At 40.0% G+C, this 25,591-nt stretch overlaps 1 protein-coding gene across 5 annotated transcripts in view; it reads right to left on the reverse strand.

Moving 5' to 3' along the window:
• Positions 1–25,591, reverse strand: part of numb (NUMB endocytic adaptor protein) — a 100,927-nt gene that overhangs the window by 4,994 nt on the left and 70,342 nt on the right. For 2 of the 5 annotated variants that reach the window (XM_041811870.1, XM_041811871.1), the window contains exons 3-10: positions 24,114–24,188; positions 11,177–11,209; positions 10,434–10,508; positions 6,638–6,778; positions 4,942–5,146; positions 4,573–4,863; positions 4,204–4,347; positions 1,340–1,492 (exon numbers count right to left, since the gene is read on the reverse strand). In XM_041811870.1, coding sequence (XP_041667804.1) covers positions 1,340–1,492; positions 4,204–4,347; positions 4,573–4,863; positions 4,942–5,146; positions 6,638–6,778; positions 10,434–10,508; positions 11,177–11,209; positions 24,114–24,188 — 1,117 coding nt within the window. The remainder of the gene's footprint in view (positions 1–1,339; positions 1,493–4,203; positions 4,348–4,572; positions 4,864–4,941; positions 5,147–6,637; positions 6,779–10,433; positions 10,509–11,176; positions 11,210–24,113; positions 24,189–25,591) is intronic. The other 3 variants (XM_041811872.1, XM_041811873.1, XM_041811874.1) reach the window with 3 other exon arrangements.

A 25,591-nucleotide genomic window follows, 5' to 3' on the forward strand; every position in this document is an offset into this window, starting at 1 on the left:
ATAAAGCTTCTCAGCAGATGGAAGCATGAAGCTCTAAAACCTCCTGGTAGACAGCTGACAGCATTGACTTTGGACTAGAGGACCAACAGCAGCAGATGACATGGATCCCCAAACCATCACTGACTGTGGAAAATGGAAACACTGGACTTCAAGCACTTTAGATTCTGACTCTGGGACCTTGATTTACAAATGAAATGCCAAATTGACTTTCATCTGAAAACAGGACTTTGGTCCAGCTATTTGTCTCCTCTGCCCAAGTGAGATGCTTATAACATTGTCTGTGGTTCAAGAATGGCTCCACATTAGAAACATGACACCTGTTGCATTCCATTTCCGGGAGCTGTCTGTGTGGTGATTCTTGATCCACTGACTGCAGTCTCAGTCCACTTCTTGTGAAGCTCCCCTAAGTTCTTGAATTTGCTTTGTTTGACAATCCTCTGAAGGCTGAGCTCCACACATTTCCCTTCCAGTCAACTTTCCATGAAAATACTTGATACAGCCTCTGAGAACAGCCTGGCCTTTCAGCAGTGACCTTCTGTGGCTTGCCCTCCTTTTGGAGGATGTCAGTGACCATTTTCTGGACAACAGTCATGTCAGCAGTCTTCCCTGTGATTGTAGTTGTGTGTACTGAACTAGAGAGACAGGATGAAGGCTCAGGAAATCTTTGCAAATTGACTTCACAATATTTTGAGATGGGGAATTTTAGATTTTCGTGGGCTGTAAGCCATAATCATCAAGTCTTCATTTTTTTAATAATCTAGAGAATATGGAAGCATTACTTTTTGAAATAAATAACAGTAAAAATGAGCTTTTTCATTACATTCTAGATGCACCAGTACTGTCATAAATTAGTATTTATTTGTAGTTCTACACAGGATTATGTGCTCCCCTTTATTATTTTTTGACTGTTTTAATTTCATTTGAAGTGAGCTGTTCCTTCAAATGCAAATCTACACCAGATGTCCAGTAGTTTTCCAAAGATTAGTACTATTACACTGTACAGCTACTACTATAGGATTAGGAAACCATCGACTTTTTCAAATCCAAGATGCATAGAAGTGTCCCCTTTTTAATCTCTCCTTAAAACTCAGTTTACTAGGCCGTTTTTTTCCACCGCATATTTGTTCTTTTATTTGAATGTTTCTGTATTTATTTGCATGAATTCTCCTTTTAACAGTGAAGTATTTTCTCACTTGTTTTTGAAAAGCGCTAAAAAATAAAATCATTATTCTTGTCATTATCATGTTCCTGTAAAAACGTCGTTTCCATATCAACAGGACCCACTCAGTACATCCTGTGCCATGCAAACCTGACAATCATGCCTCTCAGGAGAGCTTACCTGGCTGTGCTGAGGCAGGAGCCCCTCCTGGGGTCTTAGCCCAGGGGTTAGTTTCTCGAGCAGGCAGAGCGGGGGGCAGAACTGGGGGGTTAGAGGTTACAGCAGCAGCAGACGCAGCAGCAGTGACAGAGAAGGCTGGGGCTGTGCCATTCACTACAGCAAACAAGAGACAGAAGCTAGTACGAGCAGGACCGTGTGTCAGGAGACATGACCAGATGTTTAGTTAGACATGCACAACGTTACCGTGCAGTTAATCAGCAGGCTCAATATAATGTTAATCACATTTACTAAATAAATACTACAAATGGGAAAATGGGAGCAGGCACTTGTTTGCCAACAGCCTTTCAAAAATTCAAGCAACACAATCACCACAGGAAGTCTAATCGTTTCCCACACAGCTTAATGACCAGAAAATTCTGCCAAATCTGTGAGCACTGAATAACATTGTTGGCCAGGAAAGTTGGCAATGGAAACATTTTGGCAGACATCTGCTGCAGAGTTGTGGTTTCTTGTCTTTTGTGGAAGACTTGTTTGGCATGAATGTATCTCCCACATAATTGAGCTGTACCTGGGCAGGAGAGGGGGGTTATCTCTTTACTATGAATTTTGTATCCTAGTATTAGGTTTGTATCTATATACTTCTTTCAGTTTTCTTTTTGGGAATGACATGTAGGAGGGTAGCCATGGGTCAGACTTAAACCTAAGCCGACTGTTTACATGAGGCATGTCCTAACTGCTGTTGAATCTGTACTAACTCTGCTATCTCTCTGGTGTGTATCATAACCTTTAGTTTAATTCCCCTCCCATGCTCATAATCCTCCTGTCTACACAAACACGCCTGCATTTCTCCTCTCACAGCGTCTCTGCTCACCTCACTCCTTAGCTTTGTTTGTGGTCTGTTTTTGCTTTTTAGCTCATCAGCAGTACATTAAAGACACTCCAGTAAAATAATCTGTATTTTAATCATTTCACTGAATATTCTGTTTCCACATCAGATTACCCGCATGTGTGGAGGCTTGATGATGACAGACATCACAATAATTTCTTAAACTACATGTACAGAAAAGCACTGGCAGCAAGAAGCTGCAGAAATATTGAAACAAAGGCAGGAGAAGACTATGTTTTACCATGAGATATCAGAACTTTATTAGTGCATTTGTTGGAGGGATGAACCAGTGGACTTCCTTCTCTTTAAATCTCTCTTTAGTTTCAAACAAAATGACGATTATTTACAAACTAAAAAAATAAGAAAGGCTAAAAATGATCCTAGGTCGCTATGAATATAACTGGGAAGTCTGTCTGAGTGTTACTAAGTGGTGGGAAACTCTGCACTGACAAAAACTACTCAGTGTCATTTCAGGGCAAGATCGCAAGTTTTTTTTATTTCTCACTAAACAAAGAGTTAAAAACAGATCTGTTAAACGTTTAGGTCACTAGCTGCAAATTTAAATGAGTTTCACTTTTCTTTTCTTTACAGGAAAGTTTTTAAGTCATATCTTTGTTTATATTTTAGCAGTTTTTAAATGTGTGTATTTTAGTCTTTTTGTGTTGAATCAACTTTCCTTTTATTTCTCGCATCTTCTGAAAAGCACTTTGAAGTCTTGTTAAATAGGTTATAAATAAAGCTCATCGTTTGAATATAAAAGTCTAACACAGAGCTTATTTAAAGTCTTAAGACAGTTAATACTGTAGAGGTAAAATATTTCATCTAAGCTTAAACTGTAGTTTTAAAAATCGGGTCCCAAATAATCTTTGACTTCAGCATTTTTATTCTAAACCCTTAATTATGCACGTAATGCCAAAAAGGACCAATCAGACTGAGGCCTCATCTACATGTAGTCAGGTATGATTAGACACCAAGGTTTTTCTGTGTATTTTAACCTTTCGTAGAAATGCAAACAGTGTTTAGGTCACTGAAAACGCAATTTCTGGAAAACTGGGCTTGCAGTGTCGCACTGTTGGTTGAATTCTGCTCTGTTTTATGTCACTGATGTGTGACGTTTTCACCTCTGTTTAAAGGTGAAGTGTGTAATATTTAGCTTAGTAGAATTCAGCAGAGCAAACCTGGGAAAAATTCAATAAAATATAGTTTAAATAGGCCTCTCTAAGTTAGTGTTTAACCACCTAAACATACAATTTTGTACTATTTTAATTAACTGAGAATAAGCTTATTGTTCACACATAGGGAGGGTCCATTCCATAGGCTTGGCCATCTTGGACTTTTGCATCTTGCATATTTTTAAAGTACTACAAAAGGGACCAAATAAAAAAAAAAACAATTCTTTAAATTGAATTGGTCGCCACAATTCCCACCAGTGAACACTGCGATCTAAAACTGACCGTTAGATGCAAATATCCCCAAATTTTACACACTGCACCTTTAGATGGCAACAGCGGGTGCAGCTAAATTGATGCATGCATTAATGATGCTAACTGGACTTCAGACGTGCTTACACGCTCAGTGGATGAACAGAGATGTCTGAATGCACCACAGAGCTCGCTGCAGCCTCATACCACACTCTAAAGACAAACCCCACAGCTAACTTGTGGCTGAAGATGTTTTTTTGGAAAACCAAGAGTATGTGGATGGGATAATTTATGAACAGAGGCATAAAAACTGTGTTTTCAAGAGCATACGCCTACATGTGGACTAGATCAGAGGTAAATTACAAGCGGTCTTGTAGGTAAGATGTTTTACAGTACCATCTGAAACATTTAATACAAATGAGTCTCTAATTTAGACTTGATTTCTTGTCAAAACATGCAGCAACACCAGGCTAGTTAAAGGACCCAAGTCTTAATTTGGGATGATCTTCATTTGAAGTTTTAGGGTAAAAGAGCAAAAAATGTTTTCCCGGTATTACCTGGTGCCACAGGAGACTGTGGAGACGACGCTGGTTTGGGCATGGGTGCAGAGGAGAAGGGGTCTTCTGGGGGTCCACTGAAAGCTGTGGTGATCTGAGTGCACAGTGAGCTGATGCTGTCACTCTCTCCTTCTACCTCAGGGACTAAAACACCAGAGAGACACAAAGAAAAAAAACAGATTATATCTCTGGGAGTTTAATCCTATTATACTTGTTTCACATTTAAAATGACCTTTAAACTCAACAAAACTTTTTCTGATTTCTCCTTCTCAAAGTGACACAGTCAGTTGTGCCTGGAGGCAACCGTCAGGCCTTGTAGTAAAAACAAAGGTGTCCAGACACAAACGGTCGGTCAGGACCCAAACTCACCTGCGTTCTTGATGGGGAAGTCAGACTTGCGCTGCATGGTGGAGGGCAGCTCGTTCATGCGCAGTGACAGCTGTCGTTTGAAAGGAGAAGTCTTCTGACTGAGAGCCGGGAAGCCTCTGAAGGAGCCCTGCCTAGCGATAACATCAGCTGGTGCATGTCTGCGTGGTATCGCCTGGGGTCCCAACGTGGCCACAGGGAGAGGGGGCGAGGATGAGGGTGACGGTGAGCCTCCTGTCTGGTGTGCTGAGGAGTTTGTCACGCTGGAGGCCGAGTTCCCTGCAGCATCTGTCTCTGCCGTCAGAAAAACGAAATGTTGAAGCAACTACAACAACAAAGAAGCAGCAACATTTTTAAGACGGGACCACCAACCTTTTTTAGCGTCCTGCAGCTGCCTCATGACCTCTTCCCGCTCCGCTGCCTCCGTTGCTGTTGTGACACGAAACGAGCCCTCACGGGTGAAAGTGGTTCTGTTGGCGTCAAAGGTTGCCGTGACCCCACACTCCTTCTCTCGTTTCTGTTTCCGCTCCAGACAGGCGGCGAATGCACAACCAACGGCGTGACTAAGACGTTCTCCCTGAAACCGATGACACAGAGAATGAAGAGCTCCTTTAACATGATCTTAGAAAAATAAAATCAAACACACAACACTTTCAGCCTAGGACTGATTTACAGAAATTGATGATATTGCTAGTATAAATAAGGCATGAAAGCCTGTCAGAAAAGGTATCCGAAATTTAAAATTATTGTGTAATTCTATCTTAAAACAAAAGAGCAACACCAACAAAACCACTGTAAAGAAAAAAACATTGCCAAGCTTTTTGGAAAACCTTCAAATGCCTCATGTTTAAACCTCTTATCAGATGGGAAAAAACATCAAAAATTTGCAAGAAAGCTTTTAACATATAACCACATAAAATGTATAAAAATGATGCAAGGCTGACTGTAAACATGCTAATAAGGAAATATAAAGGTTTGATGAAACAACTAAACAAAAAAATGAAGGAAATAATAAAACATTGTTTCAAAATCATTTATCCATGGTACAAAAATCAATATAAAGACTATTGAAGCTATAAAAAGCAGTTTAAAAACACAAGAAACAACACAGACTTTTATAAGTTGGGTATAAGATAATCCATTGCAACAAAATCAATAAAATAACAGATGATAAAATACTGATTAAGATAATAGGCTTTGAAAAAGGAAAACTCAATCCAGGCCAGGTTTAGACAATATCTTAACAGGGATTTATATCTGTTTTGGGCATTCAAAACCAAGTGGTATTCCTTTAGAAAACAAAAGCATGTCTTTATTTATGTCCACCCAGCCTCGCTAGAAATGAGGGGAATTGTGGCTCTTTTTACAAAACTGGACATTGGCTCACTAAAGTAATAAGTGCCGATCTTTTGGCTCCCAACAGCTCTTCATTGGGTACCATTTTGCTTTTTTATGCCTCTAAAACAACAAAAAAGGAAACTACCACTAAAACAGAGCCAGCCTTTAAAACAAGCCTCAAACAGCACATCACTACTCCTTTGTAACTTGTGGCCTGAACTGATCTGTCATTTCAATCTAACCATTAGATTTATCTGCTAAATATCACCATGTCCTTTAAAAGCATGTTTATGACAACATGAGGGGTAAAAGCTGTTAAATAGGCAGCACTTGCTTCTCAGCCTGTGGCTAATTTTCCCTTGTTCATTCTTATCAGCAGCAGCTTCATTGCACATTGCATGCAGAGATACAAAGCCACAGTAAGAAGAAAGGTGCAGACATGATGGGCTGTTGTTTGAATAAGAGTTGGGCTAGAGAGTTCTGATATTTAGGTCACCACTAAAGACATATTAATGCAGAGTATGGACAAACACTTAAGTGCAGCCACTCGGTATCTGACTGCTAAAAAATGCATCATTAATCCGTGATAATGCATTGTCTTAACCTCCTACTTCTAAAAAATTTGCACACCAAAGTGGAGCAGATACTAGCATTTTGATGTTCATTAAGAATATGGATAAACATTTAGAAGGACATTAAGTTGGTTGATCAGGTTAGAATAAGTACTTACTGAGTCTTTAATGGCCATAAAACAATGGCAGATCCAGCGTCGCGTTGTTCCATCCCTGCAGATGTAAGAGAACGCCCTCTCAAAGTTTCGATCCGGAGCGCAGAATGACACCTTCTCTATTGTCTGGTCCAGGATCAGGTCCTGCAAAAATCATTTTAGCTCATTAATTTAAAATCTACTATCAGGGTGAAGTGACACTTCAAGTCACTTCAAAACATGGGCAAAATGATTTCATGATACATCACTGCGAAGGCTTTAAGAGTACTCAAATTTGTGTAAAGTGCTACCAGCTCAACAAGTAGTGTTTTACATCTGTCCCTGCTCTCTGATCAAATCATTGCTCTCTTACTTGAAGAAGATTATTATTAGACCCTAGATTAAGTAGAAATACAGTGCCTGGACCATTCTCCTTTTTCCACTCAATAACATAAAAACACAGATCATGTCAATAAACAAACAAAACAAACAAAAACACAGATTCTCCGAGTTATTCGGTTTTTTTTAATAAGCAGAGATCAATATGCGAAACAAGTCTTTATCAGTGCCTTGTGCTGGTATCCAATTTTGATCCAAAGGGAGCCTCAGAACTTGGTTAAAATTTCATAAGACTGCACACCTGAAGGCTAGCCTGCCCACAGAAATGGCTGGGCTCCTGATAGACCCAGGAGGAGGCCTAATTTGATACAATTTTTAGTATAAATCCACAGATGCTGGATCAGGCAGTGCCTGCCTCTGGAAAATAACCACCTTCTTGGCCTGGCTCTGGTCAGCTTTAAGAGTTTGTTTTAAGGTTATGGTTGGGTCAAATGCCTTGTCCTGCTCCCTCCTCCTGTCTCGCATCTGTTCTGACACCCTAACTTTTGTGCATTTAGGGAAATTGATCTTTATGTAAAAACTGTATTGTAAAAGGCTCATGGCATTTTAACAAAACAGGGTTTACATTTTGAAACAGACTGCATTTTACTGAAGCAACCATGAACGCCTGCTCTAAAATGTAATGGTGAATATTTAGGTCAAAAGCAATATTCTTTAATCACTGCTTAAAATAAAGATAGTTTTAAATTGACCTTTTTCTGTTTATGTTAAGGATATTCCAATTGCTTTAGTGATCCATGGTTCAAATCCATGATCCGTTTAGTGAGGATCAGTGGCTCTTCATTGCCTTATTTGTATTTAATCATCTAGTTTATGTTGTCCTTTTATTGTCATCCAGGTTTGTTGAGCTTGGATCAAAGGATTTTGAACAGTATCTCTAAGTCCTCCCTGATTTTTTGAGCCAACACAGCAACAGCCAGAGGATTATTCATATCGGAGAGTTTGATGTCTTTCCACCTGGCTCTAAATTTCTCTTTCAAGACATGTAGGAAGGATAGTGGGGTACCACTGATATCCAGCAGGTGTCAGTGTTGCATTCACTGTGAGTCATGTCTAACAGTGCAGGTGCAGCGACTACATATTTCAGAACAGAGCCTTTTAGAGGTCAGTAGTCCACAGAGGTAAAGCAGACATTTTTATAGAGACCGGCAGTTTCTGCATTTAATAACAGCGCCTGTACTTCCTTACGCATCACCTTCTTCTTAATCAGTGTGTTTTCTAAGCCTTTGTTAACCCTTGTGTTGGACTCCCCTCATCCTAAGGGGAAAAGAATTTTTATCTTTGCTTAACTCAAAAAATAATTCAGATATTACACATTTTGAACCTAAAATGTATTTGGCATGAAGAAACAACCTGTTACTCATCAGAAGCTTAGTTAATATCACACTGTGCAGTAAGACTGATTAATCACTGTATACAACACACCTGTCATACATGTGTCACTAAATTCAGAGTTTACTATGTTTATCATATTGCTAAAATAACTACATTGTTATGAAACTGTTTTCTGTTAGGTAGAGATATTTATGCAGCCTAAACTGAGGCAGAAATGAAAGTTGAATGCATTATATTACGGGGAAAAATCTTTTTTTTTTTGAGAGCAAAGAAATATTGCATAAATTTATTCTGCAATAAGGAATTCAGCTAAAACACTTACCCTCTCCCCTTTAAACCCCCACAACCAAAACTATTTTGGATAAACGACAAACTCATGTAAGTATAAAATACAACCCCATTTCCAAAAAAGTTGGGATGCTATGTAAAGTGAAAAAAAAAGTGGAGTTTTGTGAGAGGAATGTCGTCCCATTCTTTTCTGATGTCGGATTCTAGCTGCTCAACAGTCCTAGGTCTTTTTTTCTGGATTCTTTGTTTTATGAAGTGCCAAATGTTGCTCTCTTCTAATGTAAAGCCATGCTGTTGTTATGGATGCAGTATGTGGATTTGCATTGTCTTGCTGAAAATGCAAGGCCCTCTGACAGACACGATAGTTCCTTTACAGATGTGTAAGCTGCCCACGCCATAGGCACTACCATACCATCAGGGATGCAGGCTTTTGAACCAACAAGCTGGATGCTTCCTCTCCTCTTTAGTCCACAGGACACGACACCTGTGGTTAAATGATTCATCTGACCACAGAACAGTTTTCCGTGTAGTCTCAGTCTATTTTAAAATGAGCTTAGGCTCAGAGAGGATGGAGGCATTTCTAGATCATGTTCACATATGGCTTCTTCTTTGCATGGTACAGCTTTAACTTGAATTTGTGGATGGCACGGCCATCTGTGTTGACAGACCAGTGTTAATTTTGGGAGCTATTTTTAATTTTAGTCTTAAGACGAAATGTCTTTCAGTTTTAGTCCCATGTGAGTCATTTCAAACTGTTTTTGTTTTAGTCTTATTTTAGTCGCCGAAAACTCAAAAACATTTTAGTCAAGTTTTAATCCATAAAAAGTCCTCACATTTTAGTCTTTACTTTTAGTCCAAGCATTTATTCTCTTGCCTAAGTCTAGTACCAAGTCATAGTAGTGTGTTCTTTCTACTCTGCCAAAACTGGGGTCCCTGCTTTCTACAGCTGAGAGGCAGAATAGATACAGATGCATTGTTTTTGACACAGTGTAGAAATATCACAGATTTTGAATGTCTGATGAAAACTACATTACATTTTAGTCTAGTTTTAGTCATCTTAATGGAAACTAAACTTACTTTTTGTCAGTTTTAGTCACCACAGATCTATTCTTGTCAGTCTTAGTCTAGTTCTCGTCATGGAAAAAAAGGCTGTCGACCAACATTTTTAGTCATAGTTTTAGTCGACAAAATTAACACTTTGACAGACAATGATTTCTGGAAGTGTTCCTGAGCCCATGTAGGGATTTCAAGTACAGAATCATGCCTGTTTTTAATGCAGTGCCACCTAGGGGCCAGAGATCATAAGCATCCAATTCTGACATTCAGGTTTGTCCATTGCACTCAGAAGGAACATTTTTAGATGCAGCTTTTCACAGATTGGTGAACCTCTGGCCATCTTTCCTTCTTGGAGACCATGTCTCTCCAAAATGCTCTTTTTATACCCAGTCTTGTTACTGACCTGTTGCCAATTAACTTAATTAGCTGCAGAATACTCCTCCAGCTGTCATTAGTACCACTTATTTTCAAGCCCGTTGTTGCCCCTGCTGCCATCAAATTCAAGTTAAGCTAACGATTTTTATGAAATGATAAAATGTCTCAGTTTCAACATCTGATGTTATTTATGCTGTTTTAAATAGGTTTGAAAATCATTTCCTTCTGTTTTTATTTACATATTACAGAGTGCCTTAGGGTTGTAAGATAAAAGATGCATAACATAATTGTCAATTTCATTAAGTTGTGGATCAGTCATTTTGACACTTAAAAACACAGGGGTCCAAGGACAGAAGGGCCTTATTACCTTTGTTTTGTCATCTACGACACGTAGACCGTCTGCAGACACCCACAGCACAGCCCGCACTTGCTTCTTCCCCGCCTGCAAAGGAAACACAACAGGGACAGCAACGAGTCAGAGGCATTTCCAGTCTCTCCTTGCCTTCCCTTTGTACCAATCCCTGGTACCTATTCATAAAAATCAAGTCAATACACACAGAAAGCACACCTGTGAATAAAGAGAAAGCACCAGGTAAGAGAAAAAAAGAGAAGACACGATACAGAGAGTTATGATGTGTCACTCAGTAGTACCCACATTTTAATCAAAGAATCAAGAAGGTTGGTATGAGATCTGGTGCGCTGATGCAGTCAACACATGTGAGCCCCATTTGTTAGAATAACAATAAAATAACTGTGTGGGCAGACGTAGGAAATGTTCATTCACACAAACTGTTCATTGTTCCATTCTTGATTCATGGAAGAAGAGCTGAAGGGAGAGAAGGCACGCCTGTTAATACAAAACACACACACACACACCACAAAACACAAAAAAGTGCCCCACCCCAGCCTAAACCGCCCCACCTGCTCAGACACTCATGCAGCATGTTTGTCTCTCTCCAGACAGACCCCCCCCCCCCCCAAACATTTCTGCGTGTTTGTGTGCGTTTCTTCCAGTGTGATCAAAGGGTGAAGTGTTATGTGAGAGGAGAAAAAATAATAATAACACTCATAATCAAGAGACACATTCAGACACACAAAGCAATAACTTACTTTTGCAAAGAATCCTTTGAAGAATTTCCTGTCCTGGAAGTGGATGTGGTATAAAAAAAAAAAAAAAAAAAAAAAAAAGGAGGGTGGGTGAGAGGGTGGAGGAGACGGGGGATGAACAAGGCATGAAAATGTTACCTAAGAGGTCTAAAAACGGTCTGGAGCCCACAGGGAGGGATATGATTTGGGTTTTATTTGTTTTTTGCTGGAAGTGAAGCTGGGTTATGAGTGAGTGCGTGAGTGAGAAGATGGATCAGATAGCTCCACATGAAGCCGTACTGATAGAGGTTTAATGGGTGATGATGTGGTTGTTATTGCCTTTATGTTGGAGACATTAGTAAGGCTGGGCGATAGTGAAAAAATTATGATCATGATAGTTTTACTCTATTTATGAAGGTAAAGTTAGATAAAACTGGGAAATAAATACGCTTAGAAGAATGTGACATCTTAACCAGCTTTATGAACATGTAAGATTACAGGTGTAAGGACAGTTTAGATTAGTTTTTAGCATTATAATCCTTCTTCCACTAACACACTGGACGATTCAGTCGGACTAAGGGACCACTACCTTACAGGAACTATTTCACAGTGGTGATTCTACAGTCATGGAATCTCACAGAAACTCACGTGATCAAATGTGACTTCAAATGAAAGAAATATGGAAGGCAACTAATCGTGTTGTTGCAGAAGCAGTAAAATAAACATAATGGCACCACACTGGAGGATAAGTTGGACAAATATTCAGCAGTGACAAGCCTTGATCGGTGCCAGCACCTTCTATTTGTGGGGGGACGATGTTTTAGGTTACAATTTATTCAGTGATATCCTGACATGCCAGAGAGACTGTTTCACATATCAATGGCATGGGACATATTTCATATTCATCCCATACAAACCTCCCATACAAAGCATTTGGGACAGTATGAACTTTTCAAAACCTTCTTTGTAGGTGATTGGACAAACATTCTGTCTGTCAAATTCATCACAAGCCAATCAGAGCAAGACATAGTGTGTGCATGTGCAGCTCTAAGCTGCCATAGTGTATGAACAGAGGAGCATAATGTGGATAAAACTTATGCAGAGGCCATCTGAGAAAAAAATGCAAACGTCTCCTCCACCAAGAGAAGCCTTCTGTGTGGCTCTTTGCTCTTTCTTTAATAAAAATATGTGGCACATTTTTGAAAACTGCTGCTTTTCTACAACTATAGTCAAGCTAATTGCTCAGCATTAGTAATAATAATAGGCTAGAGTACAGACTAAACCCACCTTATACAATTGAAAAGCTGTGCCAAAGCAGGTCTAAAGAAATAGGCCTGGTTCTGATAAAGCTGCTGCTATACTATCTAATTAACTGCTACACTGGCTGTAGCCATTGCTATTTGCTCACAGTACACCTAAACCTCGCCTGGTGCTACTGCCTCGTTCTTCTCAGATGACGCTGATTGGTCCGAGTCTTTTTCAGTTTGTCACAACGTCGGGATCGGAACTCTTGAAGGATGGATTTCCCTGATGACAGTCTGATATATCCATCTGTTTGCAAGGTTAATGTTTTACATCCTCTTAAAAAATTGGAGGGGGATTCCTCTCAAATGAAGTTGACTGGTCCAGTCATTCTCTGACCAGGCACAAGCTATCAGCTTAAAGCTTTGTAAGATGGAGCCACTTGATAACAGATGTGGAACCATGCCAATCCGTTGACTTTTTAAGGGAAATTGAGTGACCGTTGTTCACATATTTCATTGCATCTGCCTGTTCAGTCAGTTCTTTGGCAAGATTAAGGTTCAAGGGAGCTAAAGCTGCTAAGGAGGAATGGGCGGCAAACTGGATTTGATACCATCACTGGTATTACTTCTGAACTTTTACTGCATCATTATCACTGGTTAAACACTGTTAAGTTATAGAGCACAGCTGCACATACGAGGCAAAACCGCTGCCACATAGAGGAAGTCAGGCTTTCCATAAGCTCTAGCTCTCAGCCAAACAGCCAACTACTCACTTAATTACAGACAGCTACTATTCAACTGTTGACTTAATAAAGTAGTTTTATAACCAGTTGCGACTATTTTTCCTGTACATTTCAGACTTATTATAGTGGCATATCAACATAAAGTAATTTTAGATTTAAATAATTTCTATGATACTGAAGCATGCAGGCTAAAAACTAGAGACTTAATTGCCGGATATGATTCTGAGGCTCAGTAGGCTGTCAGATTGATCTAAATGCAGTAAAGGTGTTTAGTTATGCAGAAAAATTATCATGATCCTTTATAAAGACTAATGAACTATCGCCCAGCCCTGACAGTTAGTACTACCACAGTGGAATCCAGCAAACCAAATTAACCATTACCTATCAGCTGTTCCCTGTTATTCAAACATCATCAACAACACTACAAGCCTACAACAGCTAAAACAGCACACAAAGCTGCCTGGACAGACGAGATAAAGATGGCCAGCCCTTTAGGTGTGTGTCTGTGCGTGCATGAAGAGGGGATAATCCCAAATCCCATTTTATTCTGTCCTCTTTGGTTCATAGACCCAGACCCGGTCATTCCAGGGTGGTTCCGCAGACAGAAATGGATTCCCACAGACGGCAGTTTGACCTCCGAGTCAAACCTGTGACTGTTCACTGGTCAGACAGAGTTAGGGGTCAAGTTTAGGCCGCCACAACCACACAAAGACACCACAACCCGACCCTGCCCTCGTCTTAATCCTCCCCCTCCTTTACCCTCGACCTCGCTCCCTCAGAGTTCCTCTCCTCCCTGTAAGCTGTGAAAAGGAGTGCCACTCTGCTCCTGTTACACAGCCGTGGTGGAGACGGCACTCCGAGCACCATGTTAATGCATGATTTAACGTGTTAACCAGCTCTGGAGATTCATTTGGTGTGAGCTAAGCGCTTTGTTAGTGAGTGAGAGAGTGTGTGTGTTTGTGAGAAGCCCACAGACATGCAGATGGTGGTAAAGGCTGCACAGCTAGTGTTAGTAAGGTGAGACAAGGAAAAATCTCTAAAAGGTTAACTAGAATGTGAGGGGAGTGTGGGGGAGGGGACTTTGAAGGCATTTCTCTGCAACCACACAATAAAACCTGCTTAAAAAGACAAAAAATGTGTAACAGGAACAAAAAAGGTCATACAACATTCAAGGCATTCATTGTGAGAACAGGGAGGTGACTACAGCAGGGAGAAAGTTTGTGAGCAGAAAAGAGAGCTACGTTTTTAGAGATCAAGGTGAAGACAACGAGGCAAACATGGAACAACTAAGCAGGGAACGTAACAGCTTTTCTACAGCTAGCAAGCCTCAATTCATAGTTTTCACATGATGTCACAATCTTAAAGAACTGCCCCCCTAGTGGGCAAAGACGGCCTACTACTGCTGCACACCAGGGAGAAGTTCAAAGACTCGGTTGCCCCCTTTGTGTTTAACCACTTTTCTTTTTGATTTTTTTTCTAAACAAAGTTATTTTTCAGTTTGATTTAATATCCAACAAAGCAACAAGTCTGAGTTATTCTTGTACAGAAACCCAACTGAGTAAGAAGAGAAATAAACAGCAGAAAAAGAAGCCAATAAGAGATTAACTCTAATGCCATTAGCAGTTCCACTGTCACTGTAGGTGACAATAGACAGGAGCGTGGAGCAGACTTCTCTGAATCAAGCCATCAAATATCTGATTAACTTCATTTAAATATGACTGCTTTTAACTAAGATTATGGCTCCAGAACACTGACAGACAGCTGACAGTGATTCTGATATAATCATTGGCTAACACTAACTAGTTAGGACTCAACAATAATGCTGATGATAGGTTTGAAGACAATATCCTGGGGTATTAAAAACAACCACAGTATTGCTCTAGTTCATCAAAGAAGCTGCTGTGTAATGACTGCATGTTTATAATAACTGCCTTTAGGGCGTGTGTCCATTTCCAGTAGCAGCACCACCACCTATGTTTGAAATTGCAATGGGAAATGATGATATAACTCCTTGAGGTGATGCAGGCCTAATTTGTCAAACATCATACGTGGTTATCAAGGAAAAAAGAGAGAGTAATAACAGTTTTGAATTGAGTATTTCTCAACTTAAAACGTAAAAATATTAAGTAGCATAAGAAAATACCAAACATCTAGTTTTTACAGGACTTCTGTTAAAATGCCTTATATTTTCCTGCTTTTCCTTTTTGTAAGTAAAGGTACTCCTACAAAATACAATTGTGGAACTATTGTAAACTTAGAGGCCTTTCTGCAGACATTTTTGTAAACCTTTCAAGAATCAATGAATACAAAACTAGCTGCAGCCTTTTATGCGGTTACATAACTACACAGCCTGATATCGCAACTGAAATTGCTATTTGATCAACTTTGCAGCACAAGCACATCTGCAGCATTGAGCACAGAGAGAGAGACAAAAAAAAGAGACACAACTTCATCTGATCCTTTGCACTGATGTAAAAAGTCCCTAACCTTTACCTGTGAGTCTAAAAGCAATGCCACAACTATAAACCTCTTCCTTTGCTCCTACAATAAATGCAATGATTGTTTTTGCTTTTTTTTAAGACTCAAAGTATTTTGTGAAAGGACTGAATAGCTTGTGCATGCACATAGCTAGTGCTTGGTCCAACGTGCTTAAGGTATAATGCATTTTTTTTTTTTTTAAATAGGGGGATTGCAGCAAGGAAGAAAATTCTACTTTTCTGGATCAAAGACACTGTGCCTACAAAGAAGTCATGGAACAACTTAATTATGGAGTGTATTCCTAATGAATATATCACACGTATGCTTCACTCTTCTGTGGATCGTTTTTATAAGGTCTGGGATTCTTATTTAGTACATATATGACCTATTTTATCATTTTCAATTTTGCACAGATTTCCAGTTAGATCTTGGCATCAGTTTTGCCCTTTAATATATTTTTACTTACCTGCCTTCAGACCTACTCTTTTGTAACTTGTTGATGCCATCTTATTGCAAAGAGATGGTTGGAATTATGAGGTACCCAGATTAGATGTCTGACTTATACTGCTGTGCATATACGTATTTACTCAATGTATTGTACTTCTTGTTCTTTTAATCATTCTTTTTACTGAGAAAGATCTGTGCTACATTATGTCTGAGCAGGTGATTTTGTTCTGTTGTTGTTGTTTTTAAACTTGATTTGAAAAACCAATAAAAAATAGTACAAAAAATAGGGGGGGGGTAATTCCATATACCATGGGAAAATTAGGTGGGGACAGGACTAAATAAGCTTCCAGCTTCCTTCTGACCCTTCTCAAACTTTGAAATTGCCCTTACCAAAGGCTGAATGTATGTTCTTATTTCATGTCCAAGATAAATCAAAAAATCAAATCAAATTTGAGGAGGCTTTATCAGTAAAAAAAAAAAAAGGGGGGGGGTTGCGCAAGCATAGTTGATAATGATATTTTTGTCCTTTGTTACCCAAACCAGCATTATCAACCCAGCTACACTGAAAATATAATTAACTTTCATGACTTCAAAATCCAAATTAGAATAAGCTTTATCGCCCAAGTTTGCTAATGCAAAACACGAATTTGACTCTGGTTAGCTTTGCTCTCAATGCACAGGAATAAAACATTAAATATGAAAATACAAAATGAAATCCTAACATGATTTTTAAAATTAAATATGTACAAAATCTAATCAGAAATTGAGAAATAGTGCAAAGGGAAGAAAAGATGCTGGATAGACATGGCCAAAAATCAAAACAAAGTATGACATGGCAGATTAATATGGGGTAGATAAGGCCGTTTCTATCAATTAGTGCTAATGTGCATATGAGGTTAGGCATCAAAAATTAGAGGATCCTCCATTAAATGTAGACAAACATCAAAATAAAATCTGTACTGATAGTTTATAGTTACTGCAACAGTGTAATGGATGTCACACAAGTGCCCAAAATCTACATTTTCGATTAGTATCTGTTTTTCTGTGGTAGACAGGGAATGTAAACATGCATAATTCTTTAGAGGTGTAAAGATTTGCATTTTTGATAGTCTCCTGCCAAAGTTTTAAATCTGGTATAGTAGTGTACAACACTACAACGAAAAGCATCTCCCAGTGCTAATAATACCAGTTTATATAAGTGACATTTTCACTGGAGTTCAGGGCTAGTTTGTAGAGTCCACTCAGAGCAGCAGAGCTGTAGGTTAAGAGAGGATTTTGCTCTACAGTTGCCCACATTTGGTGTTTACTCAGGAAGTATCTGTGGTGAAATGGAAGGGCAGCACTTCACACCATGTGACACTAAAAGTCAAAACACTGCCTCATATACTTCCTGTCTAATGGAATCAGATACACTGTCAATGACGCTCCCTGAGGCTACTGAGTGTTGATGTACAAATACAATTGGAATACTTTGAGCATGTCAGCATCTCCTGGTGGGGTGCTCCACCCAGTCTGCACAGAGGAAACACTCCAGGTCACTAAGTGCTCCTGAGCAACAGCGAAAACATTCTCACAGTGAGAACACAGAAGACATGACCAACCCCGGGCGTCGGCCAACAGCAGCAGGAAGTGATGTCATGATGACAAAGCAATAAGGGCAGCTTGGAGGTTGATGGTGCTGCAGTGAGCGTACTGCAGCCTCCCTCTCCTCCTCCACCTGCCTCCATCCTCCCCTCTGAGTTGCATGCTGTGAGAAAACTCTCATTACTGTCCCAAAGGCTGCTGGGAAAACAATAGGGTGGGCTCAAAGCTGTAGCTGTCACACAAATGAAGTGATGGCTAGACCACCAACGTGCAACCTCCAGTGCAGGGTGCAAGCAGGGACAAAAAAGGCACACATTTTCTTTTTTTTCCCTCTGATACTTTAAAGTTTGTCTTCATTTCTCTGCTGCTCCTGGACCTTAAACGTGGCTGCTGCTGTGGCGGCTGTAACCTAATTTTGAAGAATCTGCCCTCTCAGGATATTAAGAATCAATAGTTGTGGGGCTTTGTTCCAGGCCAATTTAGTTATTAGTTCCTGGAAACGCTTAACTGCTGAGTAATATTAACTCACCGGCAGGAGTTGTATTTGTTGCCTGGTAACAGCTAGCTTATTAAAGAGTCAGTGAGGATGAAGTGAGATCTACCAGGGCTTCACTAATTGTATATCTTACTTAAAGGGTGGTCCTTGTCTGAGCTGGACAGTCTACTTTGGCAGGGATATCATGCAGTCACACTGTATGCCAGAACTAAGAGCCGCTCAGCTCCAGGCAGCAGAGTCAGGCATGCTGCCAGAATGTATGTCCCATTTTTTCCTACAGCCCGCCATTATAACAAAGAAACCTTTAAAGGAACCTCAGACAGCATTAGAACGGTGAGTCCATGATTCAGATCATCATAAAAACCTGCGTCAAACTTTACTCTGACGTTATATTACTCCTTATTTTAAGATGCGTCATTGTACAGAGAGCAGCTCAGGAGAACAGTTTACGATTCAACTCTTGTCTGAAAATCACACCGAGCAAAACTAATCAGAAGTGAAGGGCAGAGTGACACACAGCAGTGTGGCGTGATTCTTCTGCTGCTGTAAGCGCCCGTACTGGATGCTGGCAAATATTTACTCTGCTGTATTATTACATTTTAAATTATGAAGATATTTGAAAGGCTACCCCAGAGTTTAGAGGCGTCATTTCTTCTGTGTAAAAGTATCTTAATATAAAATCCAGAGATGCCCTGATCCCACGCTTTTCCAAAACTAAATATATGAGATGGGTCTGCCAATCAACTGCCAATTCAAAGCTGTCAGTTACTCATGTTACTTTCTATTTTTAGCTATTTTAATTAGCATTATTTGAATGAAAGAAAGTTTTTGTTTGACAGGATGCATGATACTTCTACAGCACCCTATCAGACAGAGAGCCTGGAGAGGAGCGTATATCGGATCAATGCTAATTAATGCTGTTAGACACTCCACTGTTCCTTTAGGGAACAATTCAGGCTTCCCCTAATCCTGTCATCAACATTGTGTTAACTAGAGCAGAACAACAGCCTTTTTAAAGATTATTAGTTTGGGCTTTTTGTCTTCATTTGATAGGACAGCCAAAGCAAAGGACATATGGAGGGTACCAACTCTCCTCTTCTAATGGAGCTATCAGAGTGTAACTGTCTTTAAGTAAGGATGCACAAGATGTTTGCAGATAGGTCAATATTTCCAAATTCATTTTGGGCAATACAGACATCAATACGGACATATTACTCTAACTAAGATAAAAAAAATTAAAGTTTTAACTTAAAATGTACTTTAAAGTTTAAGGAATTTGGGTGAAAACAAAAGAAAGACTTATCTGATATAGGTCTGTTGGTCCTGATTAAAACTCACATATTTAGTAGTACACATGGTCAAGATATCAATTGTAAACATCATCAGAAATGTTACAAAAATCAATTTTTCAAGCTTAAATTTGCCTACACTAAGGATGCACAATATCATCAGATTGACATTGGTATTAGCGATTAAATACCAGTTTTAGCAGGCATGAAAAATACTGATATTTACAGCTGATGCATCAGCCATTGATACAGGCAGAATAAACCATGTGTCGGACTTAAATATTAGTAAAATACATAGGTGTACAATCAGACAGTAATGATAGGCCCTCCCTTAAGGCTCTTACACACATCAACTGTATTTTTACACATAGTCTAGAAGTGAAGATAATGTGTGATAAATCCACAGTGCAGTGATTACATCTGCACTTATACATACAAATGAAGTGACACCTTACTCTTTTAAATTAAGAATCTAATTTCAAAAACTGGCTACATTTAGCTTAGGCAACAGTCAAGAGCAGAGGAGAAATGTGTTCTAAGTTTCAGTTAGTGTTTTAGATCAAATAAACACATTTTTGCATTATTTGTATTAAAGATAAACAAGGTTATTGTTGGCCTTCACAGGCCCCATTCAGCAGCCAGGCCCCAGAAAGCTTTCCTCCCTTATGGGCGGCCCTGCCATCAGGTGTAGCTGGTTGTCTAGGGTGTTCCACACTAAAGTAGGCCTCCATGTACCCTGAATATTCTGAAAGAAGCACCAAATGTAAAACAGCCACCAGACTGTCTACTTCTCTGCTTGACTCAGCCTCTCTTTTTACTAAAGACACTTGGTGCCTCCAGTACAAAGGAATGCAGGAATACAGGTCCATTTTGGTCTTTTACTTGTAGGAAATTATACTTGTTTATGAAAAAGATGCAGTAATTGTCAAACTGCAAAAAATGCAATGGAGTAATGTTAATTTTATTTTTAACTGACAGGTCTAATTTAGGAAGAGTCTCCTAAGCTGTAGCATACCCTCAGAAAGGGCAAAACCCTGAATTTGCATTTTAAAGTAGCAGAAGCTGACATCCCATACTGATCATGGATGTGGATCAGCCAGGCATCACCTTTGCAAGCACGGGGGCGGTTGAGAGAATGTCATTAAGTCAAGCAGGTTTAGATAGTCGCAGCCTGCAGGAGGATGTGAGGTTAAATCCCTTTGAGTTGGCTCCATTTTGTCGTCCCTGTTTAAATGAATGAAACCCAATCAGACCTGACAGCCTCTGGCTCTGTGTTCCCCATGTGACCTCATCAGGCACCACTGTGTATACAGTATGTCTGCATGATGTGCCTCTGGGTACACTTCTTCCTGTGTGGGTTTCCGTGTGTGCCTGTGAGCTGACAGTCTGGTGAGATGTGTGGTTCAGATCAACATTTTGCATTAACAGTGTGTTTTTGGCCTTAAGATACCATGCGGCTGCACCTCAGTATGTGCAACCAAACTATGCACAAACAATACATCTGCATTAGGAACCTGACATCACAACTAACTTGCCTGCCTCTTATGCAAGACAATTTTTCAGCAAGCCACCTCCTAAGACAGAGCTGAGCCAAATAATCCAGTTTCCTAAAAAGAGCTGCAAATCCCATCACTCCAAGTAAGGCTAGGATGACATAAAAAAGCCATGCTTTTGTTTACTAGCAGAATACCGCAGACCACATCAGTTGATGTGGTGGTCTTTATTGTGTGTCAGTATGCTTTGTATCTACTCAACCAATTCAATGCATATAAAGGAATCCAAGAGCACCACTGTGTGAAGTCTAAGGAATTAGATATCAAATTGTTTAAGGTTCATTCACACAAAGCACTACGGACTACCTCTGTATCCAAAAGCCAACAATGGGTGGTTGAACCTTTTTCAACCTTGATGTTATGGCTCATTAAACTTTTTCTTAGGACTTGTTGGTCTCCACTGCCAGTTTTACTGTCAGACTATAAGCGTCATCCTTACATAAGATGCAGTCAGATAGTCTCCATTGTGTTCAGCAAAGTCCAAATTGAACAGTGGGTCTGTACAGCCCTTCAGTATCATTACATCTAACCATGTGGAGTTTGCATTTCTGCTAGCTAAAAGTACGGTAGTTGAGCTTACAGCTAACAGGGATAGTTGTGAAGTACAGACCCAAAGCATGGAAGTCGAGCTGTCCATCTCTACTGGTCACTTGTTGTTTTAAACTTAAGTGTCTTTTTGACAACTCCTCAAGACAATACCATTTTTAATGCAGGACAATGACTTAACCAGGGAGAAAAGCTGTTAAAATGGCACCATCAGCGTGGTTTGCCTCACCATGTATACCAGCATACTCTGAGCAGCAAAGCAGCTGTTTAAAATAAAAAATAAAAGGGCTAAATTTCAGTTGTGTCTGGTCCTGTGTAGTAAATGAGGCTGTGCCTTTAAGCATTTAATACTGACATGTTGGTCACACCTGTGTATGGGATGCAGACAACTTCTGTGATGTAAAAGTAGGTACAAAATATGTGTACACTGAACTTTTCAGTAATTCTTCTTCAATACAAAATCATGATATGGATGTTTACTTAAATGATAGCCCCTATAAGTGTCAAGGCAGGGTATGCCTGAGAACCTCCCAGGATCCCAAACGATCCCAAACAGTAGTGCAATTGTTTTTTTACGATATCTCAAGAACCAAGACTGATCTCTTTGATTTGAAATGTGATCTGAAGCTTTCCTTTTTGCCGATCTACAGATGCCTCCTGTTGTTATCTTCTTCCAGAACATTTTTAATCCAGGCACAAAGCCAGGTGTTTATTCACAGTGTTGATGCTATAAATCCACATTAGCCAAATTCATGATATTATGACTGACTCTTTTTGCTATGAAAACCTTAGCAGTGTTGCAGTAAAAAGGCAACAATCACAATGCTCCATTTCTTCTTTTATTGTTTTCTTGGTGGAAGCGACCAATCAGGACCAGACAAAGATCCACAAGAGAAAAGATAGTTATCTGCCAGTTGGAAAGGTAAGGAAAAAATAATGAAAAGATGCTGCTTGTGATCCAAAAATGGGATTCATATGCATTTTACGTACTGGAATGCCACATATGCGCAAAATATGAACTGGTTTCACTGAGCTGAATGACAGTGACAGTTTGGGCTTTGTGTTTGTTAGAGAGTTGTTCTTTTTTTCTACTGATAGTCAAGGCTGGTAGGAACTAAATGCAGACGTGAAAGGCTTGTTCATTGTTGATCAGGGTGTGATTTGTTTAAAGTTCTCTGAGAATCAATTTCCATTTTGTTCTTTTACTTTGTCTTTCTGGTCATATAACTTTTGAGACATTTGTCAGACATCCTTGCAGCACACATGTTCTAATAATCCAGGTTTTCCTGAAAAAAGATGTTTATTACTTTATTGTGCTTGAAAGGGTTGGGATTCATTTTTGCATAAAAAATACAGACGGAGCAAAGGTGGCAAAAACTGGCTTGGGTGCTCCTATGGTTTACAGGTTGCTGTTGCAGTGACTTGTGCATCTTAGACAAAGTGTAGAAATACATATCCTTTTGTCCAGATGTGGGAAAATCAGGCTTCAAAAAATACAACTGTGAAAAATACCAAACTCGAGACATTAACACTGGAGCGTTATAGTTAGTAAAGTTATAAAGTGTATAGATAGGCTGTGTCAAACATGCTCTACTCCGTGAGTTCAGCTATTCAGTAATACAGCTTCATTTTTACTACTCTGTATGAATACTGAAGTACTTTACAACCCTTTAATTGTGCTCATAAAATATTAAATGATTCTCGAGGCAGTCATGTTCTACAATATATAATCAAAGAAACAAACTGCTCTGAATAGCTCTACTTGTCTCCAACAGCTCATTAAGCCAAACATACAAATGAATAAAGGCCCTTTATGCATTTTTATGTCATCTGGAAGAGAATGATCAGCAGATTTAACGGTGTGATACTCAATTACTGATTAAAATGAAACTGAAAGCTGCTATCAGGGTTTTCTCGACCTTTCTTGGCGCAGACATCAACTCTACCTAAGCAGTAAGACTGAAGCATTACGCACTGATCCTCCTTAGAAGAACCCAGACCTGCCGACTCAGGTTTGGCTGTGACTGCCGACTCGTTAACCCACAGGAGTTTATGACCTGGGTGGGACCTTTGGAACAATTGACAGCATGGAAAAGCAGTTCCTCCAAGGCTTCCCCCTTTCCCCTCCTCTACCCTACTCCTCAAACTGGAATTTGTTCCTTTTGCGCAACTCCACCGGAATCTACTGCAGCAGGAAGTACATGCCGGTCTTTCTCCTCTGGCTGAGACGGCGGCCAACAGGAGTGAGAGAGGAAGAGACGTTCAGATCCAACCCTCACACCCTGAAGGTTGTCTGAGGGTCACAATGAGAGGAGACCCTCCTTGACAAGCAGCCTCAGTGTAAAGAATTAACTATGAACTAGGCAGGAATAAACAACCACAGAACAAGAAGAGAACTACTTGGTGACAGATGGAGGAGGGGAAGATAAAATGTTAGAAGGAGTGAGTAGGATGTCTGAGGCACAGAGAGGGAAACTAACAGGGGAAAAGATAAGAGACAGATCGAGAGGAAGCAGGACTGCGTCTGATATTTAGCAGCCTCGTTCCTGGAAGTACTGAGGGGTTTTCTAGTGAAACATACCGTCTTCAGCCGCTTCACTGCGTCCTCACAGATGTGCATGCCCCGGGACTCTTCCACCTCCACATGGCCCAGGTACTGCAGGGTAGAGAGAGGTAGAGAAAAAGAAGGGGAGAGAGAGTTAGTAATGCTTTGACACATCTTTCCTTTGGCTATCTCTGCTGACGTTTAAGAGAGATAACAATTATAAGCTCTGGAGGGAGACTGGGTATTTAAATGAGCCCAGATTGTCTAATATTCCCTGCTAGAGTGTTGCTTGTGATTTATACACCTCATTAATTACCATTTTCAGGTCAATGGCGGTTCAAATGCTCCCCTGTTGATCCTTTTTTTTTCCGGAGAAAACTAAACACTTCCTGAGAAATAAAATCATATGTGGGTCAAACGTACAGTAAATGTCTGTTTTTATGAGGTCAGTATTACACAAGGAAAACTAAACAATGACGTGATGGAGCATGGAGCACAGCTAAAGAGCTCAGGTTATCAGAATTTGAAAACTTTAATCATTTTTAATAGCATATGTTTTAGAATAAATCATTCTCCTATTTTTAATTTTTCTAAAATCTTCCTTTGATCATGAAATTAAAGTAACACAATCACTGCAACATGCTGTGTTATTCATAGGCTTAGTCATGTGTGGTAAATGGAGTGCGCCCTCCTTGAGTGTGTGCTCTGTTCCTCTACCAAAACAGCTCTCATTTTCATTTGAGTGAGGAGCAAAGGGAGCCACAGCATGTACACTGGTTAGTTTACAAACAGACATATTCAATGACTGAGATTAGTGATGAGAATTTTATCCAGTTACTTCTGGATCTATGAGACTGCTTAAAAAACTGCCAGAAATCATGATTAATCATGGACTGTATTTGTTCTAATCTCAAATATCCCTGGGGAAACCCTGTGCTTTAAATACGTAACATCTTACATCAGTCCCAACCTGGAAATCCTACGTGAGTGGATTAAACTGTAACTGAATGAACGGAAAAGGCTGCCTCCTCCAGGCTGAACCTCCCTCCTCCTGAAGCAGCATCACACCCGGCTGCATGTCGCCCTGAAGTCACAGGCCTGACCGCTCTAGAGGCCATTGTGCACACAGGGCTGAAGAGGAAGTCCTTACCCTTTCCTTATAGATACACAGACAGAGAGTGACGCTGACCCATGCCTGTCGACCCCGCCCTCTGGCCCTGCTATTTTCAGAGTGTGACGCCATAGCTGTGAGTCACACCGTCGATGTATTAGAATACACATGCGGACGCAAACGCGTGCATGAAAATGTGCTGGAGATAATAGTGATGTGAAGAGGCAGTTGTGGGAAGTGAAGACAATGCAAGCAGCGGTTCTACTAACAGCAGATCAGCCCTGAGACGAGCTGAGGTGTGATGAGTAAATGCAGAGGAGGCTTGAAGTGTCACAACAGATGCTTCATTTACCATCTGACTCTATCCTGTGAGTAACTAGCTGGTAGCAACAAGCTGGAGGCA

This window comes from Cheilinus undulatus, linkage group 18, assembly GCF_018320785.1.
Source record: "Cheilinus undulatus linkage group 18, ASM1832078v1, whole genome shotgun sequence".
Classification (NCBI taxonomy): domain Eukaryota; kingdom Metazoa; phylum Chordata; class Actinopteri; order Labriformes; family Labridae; genus Cheilinus; species Cheilinus undulatus.